Source organism: Protomyctophum bolini, assembly GCF_963924005.1.
Source record: "Protomyctophum bolini genome assembly, chromosome: 10".
Lineage (NCBI taxonomy): Eukaryota > Metazoa > Chordata > Actinopteri > Myctophiformes > Myctophidae > Protomyctophum > Protomyctophum bolini.
The window spans coordinates 5,523,003-5,550,127 of record NC_137871.1 but is presented as its reverse complement, the minus strand read 5'-3'; the positions used below and the strand labels follow the sequence as shown (position 1 = coordinate 5,550,127).

At 42.6% G+C, this 27,125-nt stretch overlaps 1 protein-coding gene across 1 annotated transcript in view; it reads right to left on the bottom strand.

Moving 5' to 3' along the window:
* LOC308322124 (uncharacterized protein) overlaps positions 1–26,915 on the bottom strand; it is a gene marked incomplete at its 3' end in the record, with an annotated part of 32,592 nt that extends 5,677 nt beyond the window's left edge. The window contains 6 exon segments of the mRNA XM_080773319.1: positions 4,771–4,895; positions 13,414–13,590; positions 15,619–16,445; positions 16,448–17,457; positions 21,052–21,177; positions 26,837–26,915. Of these exon segments, the coding sequence (XP_080629445.1) occupies positions 4,771–4,895; positions 13,414–13,590; positions 15,619–16,445; positions 16,448–17,457; positions 21,052–21,177; positions 26,837–26,903 (2,332 nt within the window). The 5' untranslated portion in view covers positions 26,904–26,915.
* Between the last annotated feature and the right edge of the window lie 210 nt (positions 26,916–27,125).

Genomic DNA, 27,125 nt, shown 5'->3' with positions numbered 1-27,125 from the left:
TCTCTATGTGTCTGTCTTTCTGTGTACCTGTCTGTCTCTCTGTGTTACTGTGTACCTGTCTGTCTCTCTGTGTACCTGTCTGTCTCTGTGTGTACCTGTCTGTCTCTCTGTGTGCCTGTCTGTCTCTCTGTGTGCCTGTCTGTCTCTCTGTGTACCTGTCTGTCTCTATGTGTCTGTCTCTCTGTGTACCTGTCTGTCTCTGTGTACCCGTCTGTCTCTATGTGTACCTGTCTGTCTCTCTGTGTACCTGTCTGTGTCTCTGTGTACCTGTCTGTCTCTGTGTACCTGTCTGTCTCTGTGTACCTGTCTGTCTCTCTGTGTACCTGTCTGTCTCTCTGTGTACCTGTCAGTCTCTCTGTGTACCTGTCAGTCTCTCTGTGTACCTGTCTGTCTCTCTGTGTGTACCTGTCAGTCTCTATGTGTACCTGTCTCTGTGTGTACCTGTCTGTCTGTGTGTACCTGTCTGTCTCTGTGTGTACCTGTCTGTCTCTGTGTGTACCTGTCTGTCTCTGTGTGTACCTGTCTGTCTGTCTGTGTGTACCTGTCTGTCTCTTTGTGTACCTGTCTGTCTCTCTCTTCCCTTCCCCAAAATAATCAAAGCACAGTACACTACAATACAGTACAGAGCACAGTACACTACAATACAGTACAGAGCACAGTACACTACAATACAGTACAGAGCACAGTACACTACAATACAGTACAGAGCACAGTACACTACAATACAGTACAGAGCACAGTGCAGTACAGTAACTATAACAGTAAATGTATAGTTGCACCGCTAAGTTCACACAGGTGTGATTTATATTTCCGGTTGTCTTGTATGTTGTTAAATGGAGCGTGGAACCATGCCAATGACCGACACGGGAGATCACTTGTCATCTGCACACATCACGGCTCTGCACCACCTTTCATGCATCGCACGTCAGAACTGAACTTATGCCAATATAGACGAAATACATGTTGTTTACGACCAGGTTAGTGAATGAGGCCCATTGTTTCTGTCAGACCACATGACCTCATCTTGATGTGTTAAGGACCAGGCCAAGAGCAGAGAGTAGAGAGCACAAGAGTTTTCAGGACAACATCAACCAAGTATACAACAGTGTAGAAAAGAGTCATCCTGGTGAGCAGCAACAACCCTCCCCTGGCCTATTCCATGGGTTGGACCCACCCACCTCACGTGCTGTCACTCCCTCTCAATCACTAATCACACCTGCTCTCACTCACTCCTCAATCAGTGGCCAGCTACATATACTGCCTGAGTGCCTGTCCATGCAGTCATTGTTTGGAAGCAGCAGCAGCAACCAGCTGAGAGCCCTCTGCTCTGGAGTCTCAGCAGGCCACGGTTATGCGTCACTGAAGTGAGTCCAGTTAAATTCATGAATGCATATGTTGTACTTTATTGGGTTTTGATGACTAGATAATGACTATATGTTTGTAGCTACATGTTTGCCCTGAAGCTCATAGTATAGGTGTGTTTGTAGCTACTTGCTTGCCTTGAAGCTCATTGAAGCTCATAGTTTAGATATGTTTGTGTAATGCAAATGCACATGTGTCAACGTCAGGGAAATACATTTATCACAGGCTTAAGAGAATATTCACTTGGTGTATTGTTAATATGGTTGAATTGTATAATAATTATGTGTTTCTATCTTTCATAGTTCAAACCCATAACCATGATGCCTCACCATCTCCTTGCTCACTATAAATGCGTATCTGTGCAACGGAACAATAAAAGGCTTTGATGGAACTCTTTGCATGCATTCTTGCCGATGCACCATGGTGATGCTAAATACCCTGTGAACCTAGAACTCTTATCTACTTAATAACAGTATATAAAATGTTAATGTAGACACAGATACTCACGTTTTGTAATGAGTTGACTCAGTTGAGGATTAGTAAGCCAATCTTCTCCTCCATGTTTCACTCTGTAGGAAGTAGAACAACAATGCATCAATGTCTGACTGTCTAACACGTCTCCACTAGCTGACACTACAGTGTTTCACTCTGTAGGAAGTAGAACAACAATGCATCAATGTCTAACACAACGTCTCCACTAGCTGACACTACAGTGTTTCACTCTGTAGGAAGTAGAACAACAATGCATCAATGTCTGACTGTCTAACACAGGGGTAACCAACCAGGGGTTCGCGAGCTACCGGTAGCTCGCGGGAAGCTTTCACGTCGATCGCGAAGTGACGGGCAGCCAGCCATCACTGCCAATACACAGCAGAATGTCGTACACAAAAAAGAGCAGATCTACAAGCTAACAACGTGTAGAGGCTCGATGCATTTTAGCTTGAAGATCTGTTCCCCTTGCTTCCACCGCACCGCCCTTGGCCCTCCCCCTTTTAGCACTATGTGCTGCTGTGTCCTGTGTGTCTGTTGTTCCCTCGCAGTCGCAGGCAGCACACAGCGTCAGAGTGAACGCAGTATGATAGCGTCCCCGACACGTTGAATACTAAACTTATTTGTGAAGTTCGAACGCCAACTTTTAACCAAACGTGGGAGAAACACTGCACGGCTGCACGCACAAATAAAGAGTGCACTAGCGCACACACATGACGGATTATTATCGATCAAAACAATCCTTAGCGTCGCTTACAAAAACATGTGTTAGACAGCATGAATGATACGTAATCAGTTTAATCACCGACCTGGCTGGATAAATATCACTATGACAAAGTGTTAAAATGTTTAGTGCCGCTGTCAAAACATGACACAAAAAGCCACAGTTTTGAAGGAAGTGGGTCCTAGACAGGGCTTGACGCTTAGCTCATGGATGCATGGATGATAGACAGACTTTTTTATCCTGCTGTTCTATCATGGGATATTCGATGCAGGGCAAGATGCTCGATTGTGAATTAAATTGTAACATTCTCCTTGGCTTTGACTACTTCAGACAGAACATCTGACACACAGCTACAGTAGACTATTAATTTACTAAACTGGTAACTTACTCGGCTGCCTACCGTTGCTCGTTAAGCAGGTCACACAATGGATATGGACCACTGATATTTATCCAGCCAGGTCGGTGATTACTTATCATTCATGCTGTGCAACCGTGTGCAACACATGCTTTTGTAAGCGACGCTAAGGATTGTTTTGATCGATAATAATCCGTGCGTGCGCGAGTGCACTCTTTATTTGTGCGTGCAGCCGTGCAGTGTTTCTCCCACGTTTGGTTAAAAGTTGGCGTTCGAACTTTACAAATAAGTTTAGTATTCAACGTGTCTGGGACGCTATCATGAAGAACTCGTATGACTGACTCGCATCTTAATGACACCCTCAGACTGGCAATCACTAAATATGAACCAGATTTCAAAACGCTTGCAGATAAAGTGCAGTCACTGAGTCACAGCAGTCATTAAAGGTGGGCTGACCCTGAGAGTATGTCACCATATCTGTGCAAATATATATGGTCATGTTATGCCTATGTCATTTGAACATCTGCCAATGTGAATATTCATTGAAATGAGAAACAAAATATTGTGCAATTATTATTATATATAAAGCAATTAATGTCCTTTGCATTTTGTTTTATTTAAAAAAACTCAACAAAGAAGTTTATTTGTATTTTTGTCCTAATATTTTGTATTTCTACATTTGTCTTAATATTATTTGACATTGATAATACTTACTATAAGTATTTATTCTAATTTAAGCTTTAGTCTTTGTGTGGATGTGTGTATGTACATGCATTGAGCCTGTCAGAAATAGCAAAAAAAAGTGTTTTTTCTAACATGTTTTAGTGGTAGATCTTGGCTTACAATTGGGAATAAAATGGGTTCTTGGGCTTGAAAAGGTTGGTTACCACTGGTAACACAACGTCTCCACTAGCTGACACTACAGTGTTTCACTCTGTAGGAAGTAGAGCAACAATGCATCAATGTCTAACTGTCTAACACAACGTCTCCACTAGCTGACACTACAGTGTTTCTCCTGTCATTATCTTGGCCCTGCAGCTCATCCAGACATACTCCTGCCCAGTTTGGATCTCATCACCTCCTCAGACTCCACCTTAACCCCTATAGCACTCCACTGTCCTTTTATACCTTCGTGATGCACATATATTGTTGTTTAGACAGATGTTCATTGTTTACGTCTGCTATCCTAGAGTTTCTTTGAGGCACTGCATTGTGTTGTTGTTCTTCTCATGATTTGTGACTTTGGGCTGTATCGTATCCCATGCCTTACCCGCAAGCATTAAACACTTTACGTGAATTACTCATTTAGGAGCTTCCACTATGCGTAAACGTTATCTTGCGGCCACACAACCCACTATACATGTTTGCGGCTGGAGGTGTGTCTGTACGCGTGTTGATGCGCTTTCCCTATATTTGCTATCTCATGCACACAGGTTTAGGACAACGGAAATCGTGTCTTCAAACCACCCGTAATGTGAACACACACAACAACCCTCTGTATCTAATTTAAATGTATTCCAAGGCAGCACGCGTTGCTCTTCCATAAGGTTCACTCCAGGTATAATGGATTATGGTAGGCTACCTGGCACACTGATTGGTTTAAGTTGCGTAACGCCCAAACTACACATGCATAATGTAACAGGTAGCGGAGGTGTTTTAAGGATTTAGACATTCATAAGATAGCTAATTTAATGGGGGAACGCCTCTTACACAATGCTAAAACCCAAAATTACGGGGAAAGTGCCCCTGACGCAAGATAGGGCCCTTTGTGTCACAGATACACTGTTAAGGGAAACACTGCACTGTCCAACATGGACACAGCCCAAGTCTACTCACTTGCAGTTCTCCAGAACTGAATCATTCACCACGTTGAGGCTCAGGTCCAACTCTCTTAGGGAGGGATTAGAGTTTACAGCTGAGGCCAGAGCTTCACAGCATCTCTCTGACAGGCCGCAGTGAGCCAGTCTGAAACACCATATTAAAACATACATGAATAAATTAATGAATTCATTAATACATGTTTAATTCGCCGTTTTTTAATAATTATAAAATATCGGATTTGTCGTGGACATATTATTAACCCATTTTGGTGTTAGCATCGTGTCGTGCTTTACCTATTGAAAAATAACAGATCTAAGTGGCGCACTACGAGCTTGTAGGTCTGCTATTTTTTTTTAATCGAAGAGCGACTGACATAGAAGACATTTTTAGAATCTGATCTCAGGTCAGAATGAAAACTGTCAGCATTAGAGCCCTGCACGGGCCTAAAATATAGGCCCGTGCCCGGCCCGGGGCCCGTGGAGTTAAGGCCTGTCCGGCCCTAAGCCCGTTGGTACAGTCCAGAAACGGCCCGGGCCCGGCCCGGAAGCCCGACATATTTTTATTTCATATTTCAAGCATGCGTGCTGCCGCCGCGGTCGCTCTATTGGTGCACGGACGCAGCAGCAGCTATACTCACTCACAGCTGCACTATCTGGCGCTCTGATAAACCCACATTAAGGAACAAGAAGTCAATAACACACAGACATCACACTAAAAAGTAGCCGCCCTACTTAATTATAGTTTTATACAGTAGCTGCTGCACGTGCACTGTCAATCAGCGCAACGCGCTGTGAGCTTGCAGATCGGCTATCGCGGACTCGCTGCATTATGAAACCCAGAGTAGACGGACAATAATAAGAACACTTACGTTATGTATCTGCAGTTTCTGCAATGTACAAATCCAACTTTGTTTAGTGTGGTACTGGTAATAATGCTCCCAAATTTGTTTTTATTGCGGACTGCGGATCTCCTGAGATGAATTCTGTCAGAGGAGAGCCGTAGCCTAGGCTTATAGTCCTGTGACGAATAGTCAAAAAGTGCTTTAGTTTTCGAGATACCCCTACCGGAGGTAGGACCAAACACAACATAGTTTTTCCTCATCTCTAAGGTCTCCCATACATGAAATGGATTCTTGTATAAAAATATTTTACTGCAAAAGTGGTGAAATTGATATATAAAGTTATACACCCCAAACAAAAAATAAAGCCTGTCCGTCTGGGGGTTGAGGCACTTAAAGTCATGTAGATTCACAATGGAAGGTCTGAGAGGTTCAAAACTTGGCATAATTGAAGCCAGAACATACCTCTACATTCTAGAAAAGACTAAATGTCAATATCTGAATGTCAATATGAGATATAGTCATTTGAACACATACCTACAGTAGGCGGAATTGTACATCTATGTAGATGTCTTCTCTACTTTGTAGTGACTCTGGAATGGATTGTCATAGCAACACATATGAGGGCTTGTAGGAAAGGTGAGGTTCTACTGAATCCAGCAATACCAATTGTGTAAATGTAGCTTGCATAATCGTGGAGTTATGCCACAAAACATATATGGTGTCCCAAACGGGGGGAAATAAAACTAATGATATCTACAGTATCACATTAGTTTTATTTTTACTGGGTGGGAAAACATAAAAAATCACTTGAGTAGAAGTCCCTAAAATGTATGAAATGTCTCAAACTTGAGAAATGAAAAAATGTGAACAAATAGATGCCGCTTCAAGAGAAATAGTAGAGAAATATGCAAGCATACAGTGGAACTACTAACTATTATTATGTTGCAGCACATGACCTGGATGCTCCCTCATCAAGCTCAAATCTCAATATTATCCTCATAAATATAAATAATCAAGTTATTAATATCTGTTATTTGAGTTATTTAGTTACAGTCAATTTATACTACAGTATTTGGCTCCACCTATGTGCATCTTATGTGATCTTATATGTGAAGTGTATCGGAAATCGGGGCCGATCATGCTATTTTTAAATGATCAGATCGGGAGCACAAAAATGTGATTGGGACATCCCTAGTATCAATATGATATCCATATCATGATATTAGACTGGATATCGGAAGCTCTGAGAGGTTCAAAACTTGGCATACTTGAAGCCAGGACATACTTCTACATTCTAGAAAAGACAGTAAAGACTGTCTTCTTTACTTTGTAGTGACTCTGAAATGGATTGTCAAAGCAACACATATGAGGGCTTGTAGGAAAGGTGAGGTTCTACTGAATCCAGCAATACCAATTGTATAACTGTAGCTTGCATACTCGTGAAGTTATGCCACTAACGTATATGGTGTGCCAAACGGGGAGAAATAAAACAGTCCCAACTCCTAGAAATCTACAGTATCACACAGATTTGATTAGTTTTGGCTTCACTTATCAAGGGTGGAAAAATAATAACAAATTCACTTTAGTAAGTCCCTACATTATAATGTATGAAATGTGTCAAACTTGAGAAATTAGAATGTGTGGTAAAAATGTATGCCGCTTCAACAATAGTACAGAGAAATATGCAAGCCTACAGTGGAACTACAGTGGAACTATTATTATGTTGCAGCACATGACCTGGATGTTCCCTCATCAAGCTCAAATCTCAATATTATCCTCATAACAGCAAGTTATTCATTTCTGTAGTTATTTGGTTACAGTCAAGTTATACTACAGTATTTGGCTCCACCTGCATCTTATTGCCTACAGTATGTGGCTTTCTTCATAAAATGACAGGTAAAATCATTTCACATATTTTGGAATGTGAAAAGATGAGATGAACCTTGTCAAATCCAGTAGCTATTTAGCTGACTGGAGTGGAGAGTGACCTAGCATTTAGTTCTCTTTAGTGTAACAGAGCCTACTGCCTGTCCAGTAGTCTACACTGACGATAGCAGAACCCTGCCCTGACACTATTTCACCAGAATGGAAAATAGACTTAATTAGTATCACTTGTAATATGGTTACTGCACATACTATAGCCTAATAATAGTGCGCGCAATGCACAACATAAATACTGTATACATTCTGAAGTGTATCTTTAAAATTTTACCAAAATTGAATATTGGATCCAAATCTTTGTATCATCTTTGCTAAACAGTTAGAAAAAGGCATGAAACAAGACCCATAATGTATAAAGCCCACGGCAGAAGACCTTCAACACTAACTGTTGTTCAACAGAGAGATGATGTTCATAAAACCCTGGCAAACCCAAATTCAATATACTCTCCTCATCATATATCATGTTGAGAAAACTACTCCAGTAATATAAGACCAGAGTGAGAGCATGCAGTCTCGTCAAGAAGACTGAATAGGGTACAAGTTCAACATTGTTGAATAGGATACAACACTGTTTAACATACAAATATATTGTTTCATTTGTGGGAAGGCCAGCACAATTGATTGATTGATTGATGGATTTAATAGTTTATTAGACATAAATGTAAAAACAGCAACAGAGTAGGCCTACAGTCATACAATCAGTCCAAAAGGGATAGCACAAAAAAGTCCTTGCGGTCTTGTTGCAATCAGTTCATAGACAAAAACAGGACTACTGGTCAGAGTACCAGAGACAGGGCCTTCACATTCAGCATCAGAAAGCTCTCAGATCTCTTTGCATATGATGACAAATATCTGCTACCTAAAACACTGTATCTCTAAACGAAATATAGCAGCTATAAAACAAAGAATTAGAACAGCAGTATCTATGTCAAAGCTGAAGTAGTTTTTCTTTAAATAAATGAAAGTGATGACAAGTCATCACTTTCAATAAATAAGAGTTATGACATACTGAAGACACTGGTCCATGGTTTTCTTCATCGATATATCTGCAGGTCTATGTAGTAGTTCTGGATTTTCTTGGATATTTGCATCTTCTCTCATTGTGCCCATTTCCCATGGGCACACTTGCAGAGCATGCAACATCAGACTTTCCATGTTCTACAAATTGTAATGCTGTATGTTTCCAGGGTTTGTATTTAGACAATATCATCTTCTTCCTCCTCAGAGTCAGTGTCTTCAGTATGTCATAACAGTCAAGGACTTTATATACCGTAAATGGAAATTGGTGCATTTACAGTATATAGAGCTTTTATCCAAAGCACTTTACATAGATTGTGCATTACATTCACACATTCAGTCACACACCCATGGCAGAGGAAACCATACAAGGCACCGACCTGCACATCGGGATCAATTAGGGGTCCAGAGTCTAACTCTGGGGGAGCCCTGGATCGAACTGAGAATATGGTATGATATAGTACTACCGGTATATTGTTAGTTCACACTGAAATTTGCCTTGCGAACCTCACGGTTCTCCATCCAGCCGCTCTATTGGCCACTCTATCCCTGAGGCACTGCCGCCTCGGCATATTACCAGTATTATTGTATATTTGTCATCATACACAAAGAGATCTGGGTACGAGAGGAGCAGATGATGTACAACTTCATCAACCTTTCTGATGCTGCATGAAGGACCATAAGTCTCTGGTACACATACCAGTACCAGCCATAATGGCTGTCAGATGTTCTGGTCTTGTACTGGCCTTCACACAAATGAAAAATATCTTTGTATGTTAAACAATGTTGTATCAACCCTATTCAGACTTCTTGATGAGACTGGTGCAGGCATGCTCTCACTCAACATTTGCAACTTGCTCATTACTGCAGCATATTGTCAGTATATAGAGCCACTGCACGTTGTATGAACATCATCATATCTCTGCTGAGCAACATTTAGTAAGAGTTGAAGGTCTTCTGCCTTGGGCTTTTCAACATTATGGATAGGGATGTCCCGATCACACGTTTTTGCTCCCGATCTGATTCCGATCATTTTAATTTTGAGTATCTGCCGATACCGATTTTTCCCCATCCGAAAATTATATTTTTATGCAACTCCTATGCAATATCACAATAGTACAATTTCCCAATTCACGGACAATATCCAGTCTAATATCATGATATGGATATCATATTGATACTAGGGATGTCCCAATCAGAAATAACAGAAATGAATAACTTGATTATTTATATTTATGAGGATAATATTGAGATTTGAGCTTGATGAGGGAGCATCCAGGTCATGTGCTGCAACATAATAATAGTTAGTAGTTCCACTGTATGCTTGCATATTTCTCTACTATTTCTCTTGAAGCGGCATCTATTTGTTCACATTTTTTCATTTCTCAAGTTTGAGACATTTCATACATTTTAGGGACTTCTACTCAAGTGATTTTTTATGTTTTCCCACCCAGTAAAAATAAAACTAATGTGATACTGTAGATATCATTAGTTTTATTTCCCCCCGTTTGGGACACCATATATGTTTTGTGGCATAACTCCACGATTATGCAAGCTACATTTACACAATTGGTATTGCTGGATTCAGTAGAACCTCACCTTTCCTACAAGCCCTCATATGTGTTGCTATGACAATCCATTCCAGAGTCACTACAAAGTAGAGAAGACATCTACATAGATGTACAATTCCGCCTACTGTAGGTATGTGTTCAAATGACTATATCTCATATTGACATTCAGATATTGACATTCAGTCTTTTCTAGAATGTAGAGGTATGTTCTGGCTTCAAGTATACCAAGTTTTGAACCTCTCAGACCTTCCATTGTGAATCTACATGACTTTAGGTGCCTCAACCCCCAGACGGACAGGCTTTATTTTTAGTTTGAGCTGTATAACTTTAAATAACAATTTCACCACTTTTGCAGTAAAATATTTTTATACAAGAATCCATTTCATGTATGGGAGACCTTAGAGATGAGGAAAAACTATGTTGTGTTTGGTCCTACCTCCGGTAGGGGTATGCCGACTTCTGGGGGCCATTGTCACAGTACTATTAGTAGCCTACTCGGTGTGTGTGTGTGTGTGTGTGTGTGTACAGCTGCGCTGCATAATAATTAGGAGAGAGAGGACGAGAGTTTAGGCACGGAGCGAGAGATAGAATGTAAAACACGTTGTTTTTATAGTCTTTATAGTTTTGACCAGATAGATGTAGTGTGCTTGTGTGTGTGTGTGTGTGTGTGTGTGTGTGTGACATGTGTGTGTGTGTGTGTGTGTGTGTGTGTGCGTGCGTGTGGAGGTGTTATTGTCACGTCACTATGGAGCAGACAGCAGCATGCTGCCTCGCTGCTGAAGCAAGTCCAGTCTGGGTGAAATTCACATCGGAAAATTCATATAACGGCGCGTGAGCCCGCCCGGCCCACGGCCCGTTGGGCAGTGACAAAGTCGGCCCGGCCCGGCCCGTTTTGGTGGGCCGGGCCGGGCCCCCGACGGGCTTGCAGGTCTCTAGTCAGCATGTAGAAGACATTTTTAGAATCTGATCTCAGGTCAGAATGGGTTAAGAAACTTGATAACTGTGGCATAGCTACAGCGGGTCGCAAGACAAAAATAGCAGATCTACAAACTCCTCAATGCGTTGTGAGAAACTCTGTTATATGATGAAGTAGCCGATACACTCGCCTTAAAGAGATTTTACACTTTTAAACATGCTTGGGGTAATTTTAACGTCTACTCAGGCACATAGGCTTGGGTTACCATGATATCAAGCTTATAATTTCATTCTCACCACAGCATTCATATTATATTAACATAATACAGTACACAATAAAACAGTGATAATTGTCTTTGTCTCTAATATGTGACACAGGCCAGCACTTTGGTCCTCAACTCGATTTTTACAGATTACAGATTATTACAGATTATTAAAGTACAGAATGTAAGCTTTCATATGATGTATCATTCAATGAAATTGGACAATAATTGAAGGAGGTATGACCATCTAAAACTTGTTGAAACAGTAACAGATACAGATGCAAAGTAGAGAAATTTCCCTTCAAAGATTCTTCAGATTTTAGCACCTCTGGAATGGGTGTGACAATAGATGCTTGTCCACACCCCTAATGTCTTGCATAATCACTCCCCCACCCACTAACCACTCCCCCACTAGGTTACCTGTCAATGACAGTTGAGTGGACACACTGTTTTACTTGAGTTAAAGTAAATAAATTTAGGACTAAGTGGTTTAGTGTATGTTTTGTAATAATACAATCTAAAAAGTAGTAGGCTAACTGAGTTTTCAATGGATATAGGCTATGTAGTTTTAGACCAATGCTTTTACATTGTGTTGTAAATAGCTGCAGTAGGCTACAACATTTTATATACTTTAAGCAATCAAAGTCAGACAATTGACCCAGTATTTTAGATAAATAAAACCGACGCATCAGGCTATGATGCGTTGTGCGCTTGTAGATTTGCTATTTTTAATAAACATCCGTTCACATGCCTGGTTTCTATTTAGTGTGCAAGGCTTACATCCGGTCTAAAGCCCACCCACTGTATGCGCTGATTTCCATACACAATCCGTATCCTCCTCTCACCGGATGTTGAATTAACAGTACTAACGGCCATATTTTGAGCGAGTTATGATTTAAAGAAAAGACGAGTGGTTTTAACTCTTTGCGTGTGGAGGAGAAAAAAAAAGAAGCAACGCGCAACACTCTTCCATGGCTATGAAGCAATACTAACGGGCAACGTTTCATTAGTTTTATACATTTTAGGAGTGAAAACATGTGTTTAGTAACACACGACACACAGACAGCTAGCTAACTAGGCTAGCTAGCCGTTAGTCTGTTGTTGTGTGATGGTGGAAGTCTATTCTCCAGGCTGGGAAGCGTATTTCAGTAGCTACATGGTTTTGTTTATTTTCCTGTAAAGTATAACCCAAAAGCTCCTCCATACTATAGCCATGTTTACAAACACAGAAGCACGCTAATGGGCGGTGACCAGAGCGTGAAACCTCAGGACAAAGAGATCCCAGGACCAATCGAAAACAACATGCAAATCTCAGAACTGCGCTTCCCTGGCCCCAAAACATTGTTAAAAAACAAGCCTACTTTGACATATAAATGTATACGTTTAATTTGCCCAAATGAACAATCTGTTGGAATAAAAACCTTCTTCAACATTCAAACTCTGTTAATATGAAAAAAAAAGAAAATCACATAAAAAAGAAAAACGATTTTATTTCGACCATTTCGACCATTTCATTCTGGCGAGTTGAGGACCAAAGTGCTGGCCTGTGTCACATATGTCAACAAAATGAAACCATACTTTTGAACCTGGCTTTATCTTATCTTCAGATTTATCGTCCCGGAATGTATGCAAATTAGCACATCTATGCCTAATTTGCATATTTAAACATATAATTTCAGAAAACTTGTAATACAAACATTTTTAGTCTTAATATAATTAATTAAATTTCATTTTGATATCTATTAGTTAACTTTTTTCTCCTATTCGCCTACCATGTCTCACCATCAAGCTTATTTTGACCTGAGATCAGATTGTAAAAATGTCTTATACATCCCGACAGCTTTCTGAAAAAGCTATGTTTCTATGTCAGTCGTTCTTCGATTTTTCAAAAATAGCAGACCTACAAGCTCGTAGCGCGACACTCGGTGGCGCGCTATGAGCTTGTAGATCTGCTATTTTTCAATAGCTAAAGCATAACATAATGCTAACACCAAAAAGGGTTCCCGCCCAAAATGGGTTAATACATTCTCACCACAGCATTCATAGTATAGTCACATAATACAGTACATAATAAAACAGAAGTGATCATAATAAAAGTGGTAAATGTATCTTACTTTAGAACTTCCAGTCTACAGTGTGGGCTCTTCAGTGAAGCACAGAGCAGCTCCACTAGTCCTGAGTCCTGCAGGTCGTTTTCACTGAGGTCCAGTTCTCTCAAATGGGAAGGATTAGAGCTGAGAGCTGAAGACACAGCTTCAACACCTGTCTTACTGAGTTTACAGCCAACAAGTCTGTAAATGCAGATTGAATAAGAGATGATCAAAACAAATGAAACCTAGTTAACTGTCATGGAAGTTAACTAAAACATCTCCTAACTAGTTATCCAGACATAAACAGTATTGTGGAATAGACCAGGGGTTCTCAACCTTTTGGGCCGGGGACCCCCAGGGATGCTTTGGCCATGTCTCGCGACCCCCGCCCCCCTCCCCCCATGAACTAGTTCAGTTCATCATTCAATAATTTGAACTAAAGTTCATGGTTCCAAAAAATTATTAACTATAACTATAACTATTTTAGTTATTTTCCTTTTTTTTCTTCTAAATGATTGCCGCAGCCCATAGCCATAGAACCACAGACTTTATTCCTATAGGGAATAACTTTGGGATTAATAAAGTTACAACTTTTACAATTTCTCCATTACCATTAACCAAATTAATTCCATATTATATATTTGTTTTACATTTTGGAAAAGATTGCTGTGGAATGCCACCGAATTCTTAATCCTTTTCATTGTCTTAATTATGGGCCAACTTGTGAAAGCTGCATGCTTTTATTGTGAAGACATTGAAGCAGTCCTGTGCATGCAGACAGGGTTGACATTGAAGCAGTCCTGTGCATGCAGACAGGGTTGACATTGAAGCAGTCCTGTGCATGCAAACAGGGTTGACATTGAAGCAGTCCTGTGCATGCAGACAGGGTTGACATTGAAGCAGTCCTGTGCATGCAGACAGGGTTGACATTGAAGCAGTCCTGTGCATGCAGACAGGGTTGACATTGAAGCAGTCCTGTGCATGCAGACAGGGTTGACATTGAAGCAGTCCTGTGCATGCAGACAGGGTTGACATTGAAGCAGTCCTGTGCATGCAGACAGGGTTGACATTGAAGCAGTCCTGTGCATGCAGACAGGGTTGACATTGAAGCAGTCCTGTGCATGCAGACAGGGTTGACATTGAAGCAGTCCTGTGCATGCAGACAGGGTTGACATTGAAGCAGTCCTGTGCATGCAGACAGGGTTGACATTGAAGCAGTCCTGTGCATGCAGACAGGGTTGACATTGAAGCAGTCCTGTGCATGCAGACAGGGTTGACATTGAAGCAGTCCTGTGCATGCAGACAGGGTTGACATTGAAGCAGTCCTGTGCATGCAGACAGGGTTGACATTGAAGCAGTCCTGTGCATGCAGACAGGGTTGACATTGAAGCAGTCCTGTGCATGCAGACAGGGTTGACATTGAAGCAGTCCTGTGCATGCAGACAGGGTTGACATTGAAGCAGTCCTGTGCATGCAGACAGGGTTGACATTGAAGCAGTCCTGTGCATGCAGACAGGGTTGACATTGAAGCAGTCCTGTGCATGCAGACAGGGTTGACATTGAAGCAGTCCTGTGCATGCAGACAGGGTTGACATTGAAGCAGTCCTGTGCATGCAGACAGGGTTGACATTGAAGCAGTCCTGTGCATGCAGACAGGGTTGACATTGAAGCAGTCCTGTGCATGCAGACAGGGTTGACATTGAAGCAGTCCTGTGCATGCAGACAGGGTTGACATTGAAGCAGTCCTGTGCATGCAGACAGGGTTGACATTGAAGCAGTCCTGTGCATGCAGACAGGGTTGACATTGAAGCAGCCCTGTGCATGCAGACAGGGTTGACATTGAAGCAGTCCTGTGCATGCAGACAGGGTTGAGATTGAAGCAGTCCTGTGCATGCAGACAGGGTTGAGATCGGGAAAACATGGAACCGGCTGTATAAAATGCTGCGTCATTGTAAATGGTGCATTTATGTATCACTTTTATCCAAAGCACATTTCTGTTTAAATTGAGGTGGACGGGAGGCAGACTTTCACTTCTGGTTCATTTCTGGTTTTATCTGTTGCCTAGCAACCTAGCATAATTCATACAGTACGTTGATGAAGAGCGCCATCTATACTAATCCACTGAAAAGACCATAGGACACAATACTGCGTGCTTGGCAGTCAAGCGATGGATTCGATGCGACGTAACATGACGTGATTGGCAGTCAAGTCAATGTGTTAACTACTAACCGAGCCTTTCTGCAGTTCCTCACAGCTGGGACCAGTCTCCTTCGCCCCTCCTTTGATGCGTTGTATTTGTCCAGGTCCAACTCCTCCAGAACCTCCTCTGACATCTGCAGCATGACGGCCAGAGCTGAACATTGGGTCTCAGACAGTTTCTCTGTTCTGTTCTCTGACTTCAGGAACTGTTGGATCTCCTGATGTAATGAGTGGTCGTTCATCTCCATCAGACAGTGGAAGATGTTGATACATCTGTCAGGAGAGACATCTTCATTACGTAACATCTTCTTCAGGTTCTGGATGGCATTCTGGATCTGCCATGAACTGTTCTCTGTGTGACCCAGCAGGTCTCCTAAGAGACTCTGGTTGGACTCCAGTGAGAGGCCATGAAGGAAGCGGACTAAGAGGTCCAGGTGGCCATTTTTACTCTCCAGGGATTTTTTGATAGCAGCTTCCAGGAAGCCTGAGAGGGAGCTGGATCTCTTGTATTCGTCTCCCAGGAATGTGTTCAGGACTCCCATGTTCTTCTGTGTGAAACAGTGGAACAGGTAGACTGCAGCCAGAAACTCCTGGATGACCAGATGAACAAAGCTGTAGACCGTTTTCTGGAACAGCACACTCTCTGTTTTGAAGATCTGTGTGCACACTCCTGAGTACAGCGCGGCGTCTTTCACATCAAGACCACACTCTTCCAGGTCTTCTTGGTCGAACACGATGCTACTTTTCTTCAGGTGTTGAAACGCCAGCTTGCCCAGCTTCAGAAGAACATCCCTGTCAGTTTTAGTGAGCTGCTTTTGAGTCCCCTTTTCTTTGTCTTTCTTGTTCACATCATGAGTCCCGTCTGAACCAACAGGAAGTGACAGCACATCTCAGTCAGGGTCTTGGGCAGCTGTCCTATCGTGGTGTGTGTCCTCAACATGTCCAGCAGAACGGTAGCAATGATCCAACAGAAGAGTGGGATGTAACACATGATGTGGAGGCTCCTCCATGTCTTCAAGTGTGAGAGGACTCTGTCGGCCAGCTTCTCTTCACTGAATCTCTTCCTGAAGTACTTCTCCTTTTGGGGGTCTGTGAACCCTCGCACTTCTGTCAGCATGTCAACACATGCAGGAGGGATCCGATTGGCTGCTGCGGGTCTGGTGGTTATCCAGAGGAGGGCCGAGGGGAGCAGATTCCTCTTGATGAGGTTTGTCAACAGAGCATCCACCGATGATGTCACTGTGACATCAGAGATGATTTTATTTTTGTCGAAGTACAACGGAGACCGGCTTTCATCGAGGCCATCGAAGTGCAACGGAGACCTGCTTTCATCGAGGCCATCGAAGATGAAGCAAACTTTCCAGGCAGCGAGCTGCTCTTCTGTGACCTTCTTTAACGTTGGGTGGAAATCATGGATCAGGTTGAGAAGACTGTACCGCTTATCTCTGACCAAGTTCAGCTCCCGGAATGAAAAGGGAACCAGGAGATCTATATCTTGATTCTCCAAACCTCTTGCCCAGTCCAGAGCAAACTTGCGCACAGAGAATGTTTTTCCGATGCCAGCGATGCCATTGGTCAGAACTGTTTGGCTGGGTTTCTCTCTGCCAGGGAGGATGATCTTAAAGACTTTACAGCAGTCGATTGCATCGTCATGGAAGGTCTTCATGTTGGAAGTTCTCTCAAGCTGTATCACCTCATGTTGGCTATTAACCCCTTCACTCTGTCCCGCTGAGATGTAGAGCTCTGAGTAGGTGCTGGTGACGGAGTCTCCAGACTCTTCCGTCATGTGGTTTTTCACTCCATCAAGACTGTCCAAACTGACCTTCAAACTGACCTTATAATCGTTCAAATCAACCTGCAGACCGACATCTGAAATGAGAAGAACATTTATGTTTAAAACATTCAGGTTAATTTATAACGTTACATGTTTACAGCACACATTACTAATTAATTACCCCCAGATAATATGCTTTTTGATAAGAAACATTTTGCCAAAGGTAACAACACAAGATCAGCTGTTTTTGTCCAGTTGTTGAGTTGACAGATGTTTAGCTTCTTTATTTGCACTTAGATATAATTGATACAGAATTATCACCATTTGTGACCAGATTTCACTGAGAGCCTGCCATCGAGTAGCCTCCAGCTTTTCACCAGAGGAGAAAACCTAATATTTTTGTTTAATCCAAAATTAGTTATTAGCACAGGCAGACTCTTCACTAGAGCATGTTTGAAATAAGTGTCAGAGCTGAAATCGACATGTAAATATTAGGGCTGTCAATCGATTAAAATATTTAACTCGATTAATCGCATGATTGTCCATAGTTAACTGTGATTAATCGCAAATTAATCGCATATTTTTTATCCGTTCTAAATATACCTTAAATCAGTGGTTTTCAAGATTTTTCGTATCAAGGCCCATTATTTATTCTGCATTTGAGCCAATGCACAGTATTAGCTCAACTTTGGAAAGCAGAAAACACTGATTTGAATCTGTAGCCTTCACCATCACAAAAGGCTTTTTCACATTTATCACATTCAAACTACCGTAAAACAGACTATATTATCATTTTGATCTCTGTTCAATATCAATATTGCATTATATATATATATTGCCGATACAGACATGATGGTAGATGTATCGTGCATTCCTAGTACAGTACAGTACAGTACAGTACAGTACAGTACAGTACAGTACAGTACAGTACAGTACAGTACAGTACAGTACAGTACAGTACAGTACAGGTTGCAGGTCATTCATCTACTTCAGGGTTGGATTTCAAATGGCAAAGAAGAAACAGAGAAAAGAACAAGTGACTTACGGAAGGCCCTGATATTCCGGGGATGCCCGGGAGGCCGATATCTCCCTGTGGGAAAAGGGAAAAGTTCCAGCAGTCTTACAATAGGTGCCACAATGCATAGAAACAACCACATTACACCCACATGATAAAGAAACATTTTTTGTGTTCCAGATGATGTACAGTAGAATACTGAGGATTTGTGAGAACAGTACACTGCACGACCTTCACTGTGCTTTTATGTGTTAGCCTTAGCACTCTGCTACTGAGTACACATTCCTGACAATATTCCCCTCTAGGACGATTCATTCTCGCTGTAAAGAGAAAAACTGAAACAATGTGGCGCGCACACACGCACACACACACACACACACACACACACACACACACACACACACACACACACACACACACACACACACACACACACACACACACACACACACACACACACACACACACACACACACACACACACACACACACACGGGGAACACACACACACACACACACACACACACACACACACACACACACACACACACACAAGGCAAGGCAAGTTGATTTGTACAGCACATTTCAACCACAAGGCAATTCAATGGGCAAAACATCAAGCAAAGGAAACACAAAGATTATGTAGCGACTATAGCGACTGCCAATTATCACAGACACTGAAAGTGAATTTAGCCAATGCCTCCTTGGCTCTCGGCTCGGGCATTCCTGCAATCTGCAGGCCTCTCACAACAAATCAATACTAAACCGGTTCGGATTTTGCCATCCAGATACATATACAAGGTAAATAGACGTTTTCTGCCATGATGCTGAATGGAGAGCCAATTGGATATGGTGGGGGGGGTCTTACAGACAGCATATCTGGGCCAAGACGTAAAGGAATATATACATCTCTAAGAAGTGCATAAGTGTTAAGAATATATTCATTAAATAGCATGGCTCACGACGTCACTGGAATGAGTTTGCCCGTGACAAATGCCGTTTTCCTCCGCTCCTGTTCTGTCTGTCTCTGTCACTGACCTGCATGCACGTTTATGACATTACTCACTGTATATTAGATGTCTCTGTCACTGACCTGCATGCACCTTTATGACATTACTCACTGTATATTAGATGTCTCTGTCACTGACCTGCATGCACGTTTATGACATTACTCACTGTATATTAGATGTCTCTGTCACTGACCTGCATGCACCTTTATGACATTACTCACTGTATATTAGATGTCTCTGTCACTGACCTGCATGCACCTTTATGACATTACTCACTGTATATTAGATGTCTCTGTCACTGACCTGCATGCACCTTTATGACATTACTCACTGTATATTAGATTGCCTCCCTGCGCAGCCTAACTTCACAAAGTGAAGTTGGCGGTAACCCGTGAGTTTCAATATGACAAAAAAAAAAGAAGCGGTCCCCACTTTGCGCTGCCTCGACACTGTCGGCATATGTCACATTTATTGGCATTCGAGCACGTCGGGTTTATCCTTAATTAAAAGGACGAGACGTAACGCGAGAAAGACATGGCTGTAGATTGCAGTTAGACTTGACTATAGCTGAATAGCCTATCGGCCCCAGGCTTACTTATCTGCGAAAAGAAAATCTGAAGCTGCAGCACTGAAAATGACTCTCGATCCAGTCATGGAATTAAGGAGGGGGGGTGGGGGGGTCGGGGGGGGCTACCGGTATGCGCTCAGAATGCAAAACACTATTTAAATGGCTTAAAGCATTGTTTTTAATTGCGCGATTTTAATAAGCTTGCACACTTGGTAATATCCTACCAATTTCATATGACATGCCATTACAAAATATATTTTTTTCACATGTATAGGCTATTATTAGTTTTATACATTTTAGGAGTGAAAACATATGTTTAGATGCCTGTGACAGCCTCTCAGCTGGTCAAACAATGCTGCTCCGCTGTTCTACGACAGAAAAACAGGTGAGGACAAAGCGTACGACAGCTGCCGACCAGACGTGAGTTTTGAACTTTGTCAAGTTCAATTTCAAGCTTTGGCGGAAATGGTAAATGCCGAAATTGTCGGTAATTTCGGCGTGCACCCATATTTTGGCGTACGCACGGTTGATAAATGAGGGCCTTAGAGTCCACAGAATACATGTAAATATGAAATAAATGCTTAAACATGTAGCTAGGTGTAATGTTAGAGACCACAGAAGACATGTAAATATGAAATGAATGCTTAAACATGTAGCTAGGTGTAATGTTAGAGACCACAGAAGACATGCAAATATGAAATAAATGCTTAAACATGTAGCTAGGTGTAATGCTAGAGACCACAGAAGACATGTAAATATGAAATAAATGCTTAAACATGTAGCTAGGTGTAATGTTAGTCAACAGAAGACATGTACAGTACTTATGAAATAAATGCTTAAACGTGTAGCTAGATGTAATGGTAGAGACACCAGGAGTGAACCTTTCAAGCCTGTTTTCTCAACTCGCTGTTTTCTCTGCCAGACATTACTCTATAAGCCATACCTCCAAAACTGGTGGGTCAAACTGGACAACCAATATGTTAATTTGAAGCTATGATTCCCTGCTTAACGAAGATTACAAAAACTCCAATGGGCCCCAGTCAAATTTGGTCACATTTAGTCTGACTATGAATTTTCAATGAGTGCAGCTTCTTACTTTGTCCAGGTGTGGTTTGACTGGGTGTCTTCAGTCCAGGTGTGGTTTGACTGGGTGTCTTCAGTCCAGGTGTGGTTTGACTGGGTGTCTTCAGTCCAGGGTTCTGCTCAGTCTCACCACGCCTCTCTCTGTGGACATGATTACATATTTACATCCACATTGGAGCCACCTGGTTCCTATGTAGATCCCAAAAGTGTCATATGTCATATTGTATAGTGTTAGGGGTCCTCATTCACAACGGCAAATATACGACGATATAGGTGTAAAAGAAATGCGTAATGATATCGTATTTCTCCGTCTGATCAAGCTGCGACAAGCTCCCGTGTCATCAGCAAAGGTGGCCGTACTAATGACTGCATGTGTGCTTGATACAGTGATATAGCCTAAGTTGATACAGTGATATAGCCTAAGTTGATACAGTGATAGCCTACAGCATCTGTAGTACAGCTACAGTTGCCTATTATAATTAATTAATGGCAGCGCTGCCAGCACAGCCACATTAAAATATATCCTAGGAGGAGAGCGCTGGAGGAGTGGATGTGAGCTGGCTTAACCCATTCTGACCTGAGATCAGATTCTAAAAATGTCTTCTACATCCTGACAGTTTTCATTCTGACTTCTTCTATGTCAGTCGCTCTTCGATTTTTCAAAAATAGCAGACCTACAAGCTCGTAGCGCGCCACTCGGTGGCGCGCTATGAGCTTGTAGATCTGCTATTTTTCAATAGCTAAAGCACGACATGATGCTAACACCAAAATGGGTTAAAACTATGATATGACTGTCCGACGTTCAAACACGCTGATGCCATTCAGTAATGTGGTTATTATTATTATTATTTACATATATACTGTAGCCCAGTGGTTCCAAAACGTCTTCATGTCAAGCCCCCACAAAACAACATCTATTAGGCCACAGACACCCCATTTGAAAACATATGCCAGTGACCCCGATAAGGGACGATTCTTACGGCTCTAGCAGTGATTCCGAAACATATTAATTTCAAGGACGCCCAGTTTGACACGCATTATGCTACGGACCCCCAATTTAATGGCATTTCTATCTCTGGTACCCAATTTATATTTGTAAAACCACTGTTAATTTAACTCTGAGAGTGTACAAATGGAACCAAATAAGTAACTTGTACACTCTCAGAGTTAGACCAATAAGGGTCCATTTGGTTCCAAACTATCTCTAATTGAGCTAAGTACCCCCTGGAACTCCCTCAAGTACCCCTAGGGGTCCCCGGACCCCACTTTGGGAACCACTGCTGTAGCCGATGGCCGCAGTAACCCTCGATTTGGCTTGGTTCTCCCCCCTCTGAGGGGACATGTCCCCCCTCTGAGGGGACATGTCCCCCCTCTTAGAGTCCACAGAATACATGTAAATATGAAACATTACATACAGTGTTATAGTGTATATATTGTACAGTGATATAGTGTATATATTGTACAGTGTTATAGTGTATTGAACAGTGTTATAGTGTATATATTGTACAGTGTTATAGTGTATATATTGTACAGGAGGATTGACATACTGTGTATCTGGAGGTCCAGGTTCATTGAAGTTAGGAGGAGGTCCTTTGGACCAGTCACTCATGGTAGACACACCGCTGTCTGTTGGAGACTCTGCTCTGTGGTGAACACTTCTGGAATCATAGAAATGTTTATCATTATCATGTGAATTCAATTAATTCAATACATATCTGTAAGTTCTCAGTCGTCAAAACTGACTTCAGTTACACGCACACACGCACAGGGTTGGGAAGGTTACTTTTAAAAAGTACTCCCCTACAGTTACAAGTTACTTGCAAAAAATTGTAGTCAGTAACGTAATCCGAGTACCAGAATTTAAAGTAACGGGGTTACTTTCAGTTACTTTTAAGCTAAACTCTATTTAATTAGATGAAACACATTTTACCATTGATAACCAGACAAGAATGTTGAGCTTATGAAATTAAGAAAAGGACAACAGAAATATGGTTAAATCAACCTTTTTACAACAAGCAGAACCTCCTCAGAAAATATTTGGCTCTCAAGTTCCAACCTTATTATGATTCATGTTAAAATACAGTCCTATTCGGCTAGGCAAGGCACGTGTTCACACAAAAGGCTAAATCATTCCAAATCATAATATATACAAATATAAAGAATATATATAGGCCCTAGGCAAAGTCATGCTTTGGCTTGGGCTACAAAATTATATTGATAAAAAAACCTGGCACACTAAGTTGTCACAGACAGACAATTACAATTACAATTACAGACAGACAGACAGACAGACAGACAGACAGACAGACAGACAGACAGACAACGCGCGCACACACACACACACACACACACACACACACACACACACACACACACACACACACACACACACACACACACACACACACACACACACACACACACACACACACACACACACACTTTTGATGAGTTTCAGGCCTCTTTTACACAGCGACCATCTCCAGATGAAATGTCAAAGTCCTGTTGCATTCTCAATTTTAATAATTGACCCTTTACACGAGAACGCACACTTCATGAAAACGCTATAATGTCGCTATAGGTGGCGGTAACAGGCTGCCAAATAGACCAGTGACCCACGTACAAGAAGAACACAACCTTCACACAACCCTATTGGGGTTTTGAATGATTCCAGAACACAACGTGGTTGTGGCCGTCACTCGCTGCCTGCTTTCTATTAACGCATCGAGGTGACAGACAGACAGACAGACAGACAGGCAGCCCAGAGCATGCAGGCAGAGAGACAGACAGGCAGACAGGCAGGCAGGCAGGCAGGCAGGCAGGCAGGCAGGCAGACAGACAGACAGCACAGAGCATGCAGGCAGAGAGCGCCACGGGATGGTTATATATTTTATAATTAGGCTACATAAACGTTGCAACCCTGCACACGCACACGTGCAGTCACATACTTAGCATTAGGAGGTCCAGGTTCATTTACGACGCTCAGACGAATCATACAGAATTACAGATGGTTGTGTGGATGACATGATCAATGTTTATTTATTATTATTACCCTAGGGGACACGGGGAGAACACCCAAACTCCACACAGAAAGCCCCTTTCGCCAACCCCGCCTCGGGTATGGGCACTGATGACGCGGAGGAGGAATCACGCCGCCAGCACCCACAGCGTCCCCAGCAGGAATCGAACCCAGGACCTTCTAGCTGTGTGAGGAGACAGCACTACCAACTGTGCCACCATGCCCCCCGCCCCTGCCCTTTTACCCGTCTGTAAAACAACTGCCCCTTTTACCTGTCTGTAAAACAACTGCCCCTAGCCGTCTGTAAAACAACTGCCCCTACCCGTCTGTAAAACAACTGCCCTCTCCAGACCACGAATGCAGCATTTACTACATGGTGAAAGAAATGCAAATGCCCTCCTCTCCTTTCCATGCCATGCTGGAAGGAAGGCAGCGTTCAGGAGTGTAGGCACGGTGGCACAGTTGGTAGTGCTGTCTCCTCACAGCTAGAAGGTCCTGGGTTCGATTCCCGCTCGGGGCACTGTGGGTGCTGGCGGCGTGTTTCCTCCTCCGCGTCATCAGTGCCCATACCCGAAGGCGGGGGTTGGCGAAAGGGCCTTTCTGTGTGGAGTTTGCATGTTCTCCCCGTGTCCCCTAGGATAGGTACCCTCACAAAAACATGCAGTAATCCTGGTCTCTAAACTGCCTCCCCCTGGCCAGCCGGGGCGCCTGATGGAGGGGAAAGGAACTGGTTGGAATAACGTGTTCCTTCCACGCACTACGTCCAACCAGGGAAACTCCCCCCTGTCAGGTGTAAAGGAGCAACTTGGACACTCAGGCATGAAGGGAGCATGAGTTAAGTCCGTTGCTCTCCCCAGGTTGGCGGAGGGTGTGTAGAGCCCAGGATCACAGTAGATGATTGGCACAGGGGTGAAAAATGGGTTACAAAATCGTGGGATAAAAAATATAAAGAAAAAAAAAAGGAGTGTAGTGACAAGCTCAAACAAACAAGCCACTCGGCTGGGCACATGCATGTGTATAGAAACGCGTTCAAATTATAATGTCCAGGCATTGACTGCTGTAGGGTGAGGTTCCCATGTATTCAACACATTATGATATTACAGCAGTTTTCTTTATGCAGATAAAATGAGACGGTAAAAACCTGTGTGATCTCTAGCCTGTGCCCATACCTTCCAAAGCATCAACCTGGATTGTTGCACCCTGTGGTCCCTAAATCCTGTGGTCCCTAAACCCTGTGGTCCCTAAACCCTGTGGTCCCTAAAGCTAAATTCCAATACCGCAACTTTCACACTCGCTCACTCCCCTCGCGTCCTCCACTCGCTCCTCGGCTCCGCCCCCAGCGAGGAGGAGAGGAGGAGGAGAGGATTCGATGCGAGGACCGAGTGGTGGAGTGAATGTACTAAGCTGTCATTTCAAAGCGACGGCACATTCCGCGATCACTAATGACATGTATCAATTCAATTAAATTCAATTCAAAGGGCTTTATTGGCAAGGGAAAACATACGTTTACATTGCCAAAGCAAACGTGGTGGAACAATACAGTGTCACACAGCTGGATCACTGGAACTCCGAACAGAGCCGTACAGTCTACAGAATAGACAATTCATCATTTTGTGCATGTAAACGAGGCCAATGTGTATGTATTGGTAACATGTGCAAGGCAAGGCTATTTATTCCTGAAATAGTGAATAAGCGCCAGGATGAGCACACGTATAAATCCCCCCCCTCCTCCTCCCCCTCCTCCGACAGTCAGTCCTCCTCCGACGGTCTTTGCAAATAACGGACACTATAACAGGAATTAGGTTTAGTCTCTCTGACTTACATATGCAGTTCAGTCCACATATAAATTAATACATTTTTGTCACCGTCATTCATAGCAGTCTGTGCATTCAGGCATGCACAGAGATACATTAACTATAGCTTCTGAGGTGCGCACAATATAGCCGGCCTAATTTATATATCCTACTTTTATTATGCTTATATCACACAACGCAATAAAGCCAGTGGCTTGTTGTGGTCCTTTCACTTTCACATATGTAGGCTAGATAGGCTACTTTATCATTCTGAAGCTCTATTCATTCAGCGAAAATGTGTCTCTTCAACAAACAGTGTGTGCATGTGTGTGTTGCACCTGATGTACACTCGCTCTATGAGGAGACAACATACCCCACCGAGCTGCACCTGATGTACACTCGCTCTATGAGGAGACAACATACCCCACCGAGCTGCACCTGATGTACACTCGCTCTATGAGGAGACAACACACCCCACCGAGCTGCACCTGATGTACACTCGCTCTATGAGGAGACAACACACCCCACCGAGCTGCACCTGATGTACACTCGCTCTATGCGGTCTCGGAGAGCCCACTCGACTCCACTCTCCTCCTCGATGGAGCACTTTAACAATTGGAATGTGGACCATTTCCGGGTCACGCTGGAATGACCCCGAGTGACCGAGTGGGAGTGACCGAGATTTTGGGTATTGGAATTTAGCTTATGACACCGTGTGTCAACCATTGTGACACAAATGACCCTGGTTTCCCTCCCACCCCTGCCCCCTAGGGAGTGTCACCGGACATGTTTTGCACTATGTTCCATAAACTCTGCACTTTATATTTATACTTCCTGCACGGTGTTGTATTTGTATTATAGTGTAGGTTATATATTTATAGGTGCATTCACATACTTATCATCAGGAGGTCCAGGTTCATTACTGAAGTCAGGAGGTGGAGATATAGACGCGTCAGCTCCCTCCTCCTCTCTCTCCTCACGGAGACTCATCTCTGCTCTGTGGAGGAGATGTTTGTCAGCTCCCTCCTCCTCTCTCTCCTCACACTGACTCATCTCTGCTCTGTGGACGAGATACACCAGACAACAGTCAATGTTTCCCTGTAAAACCTGGATTAATTTCTACTTGCAAAAAAAGAGATTGCAACCTTACTACTACTTTTTACTACTAGGAAATTATGTAAAAGAAAAAAAAATAGCAAATGTTATGCACATTTATAATAATTATTAAAATAATAATAATAAATTAATAATTTACATTTGGGGGATATCTTTCCC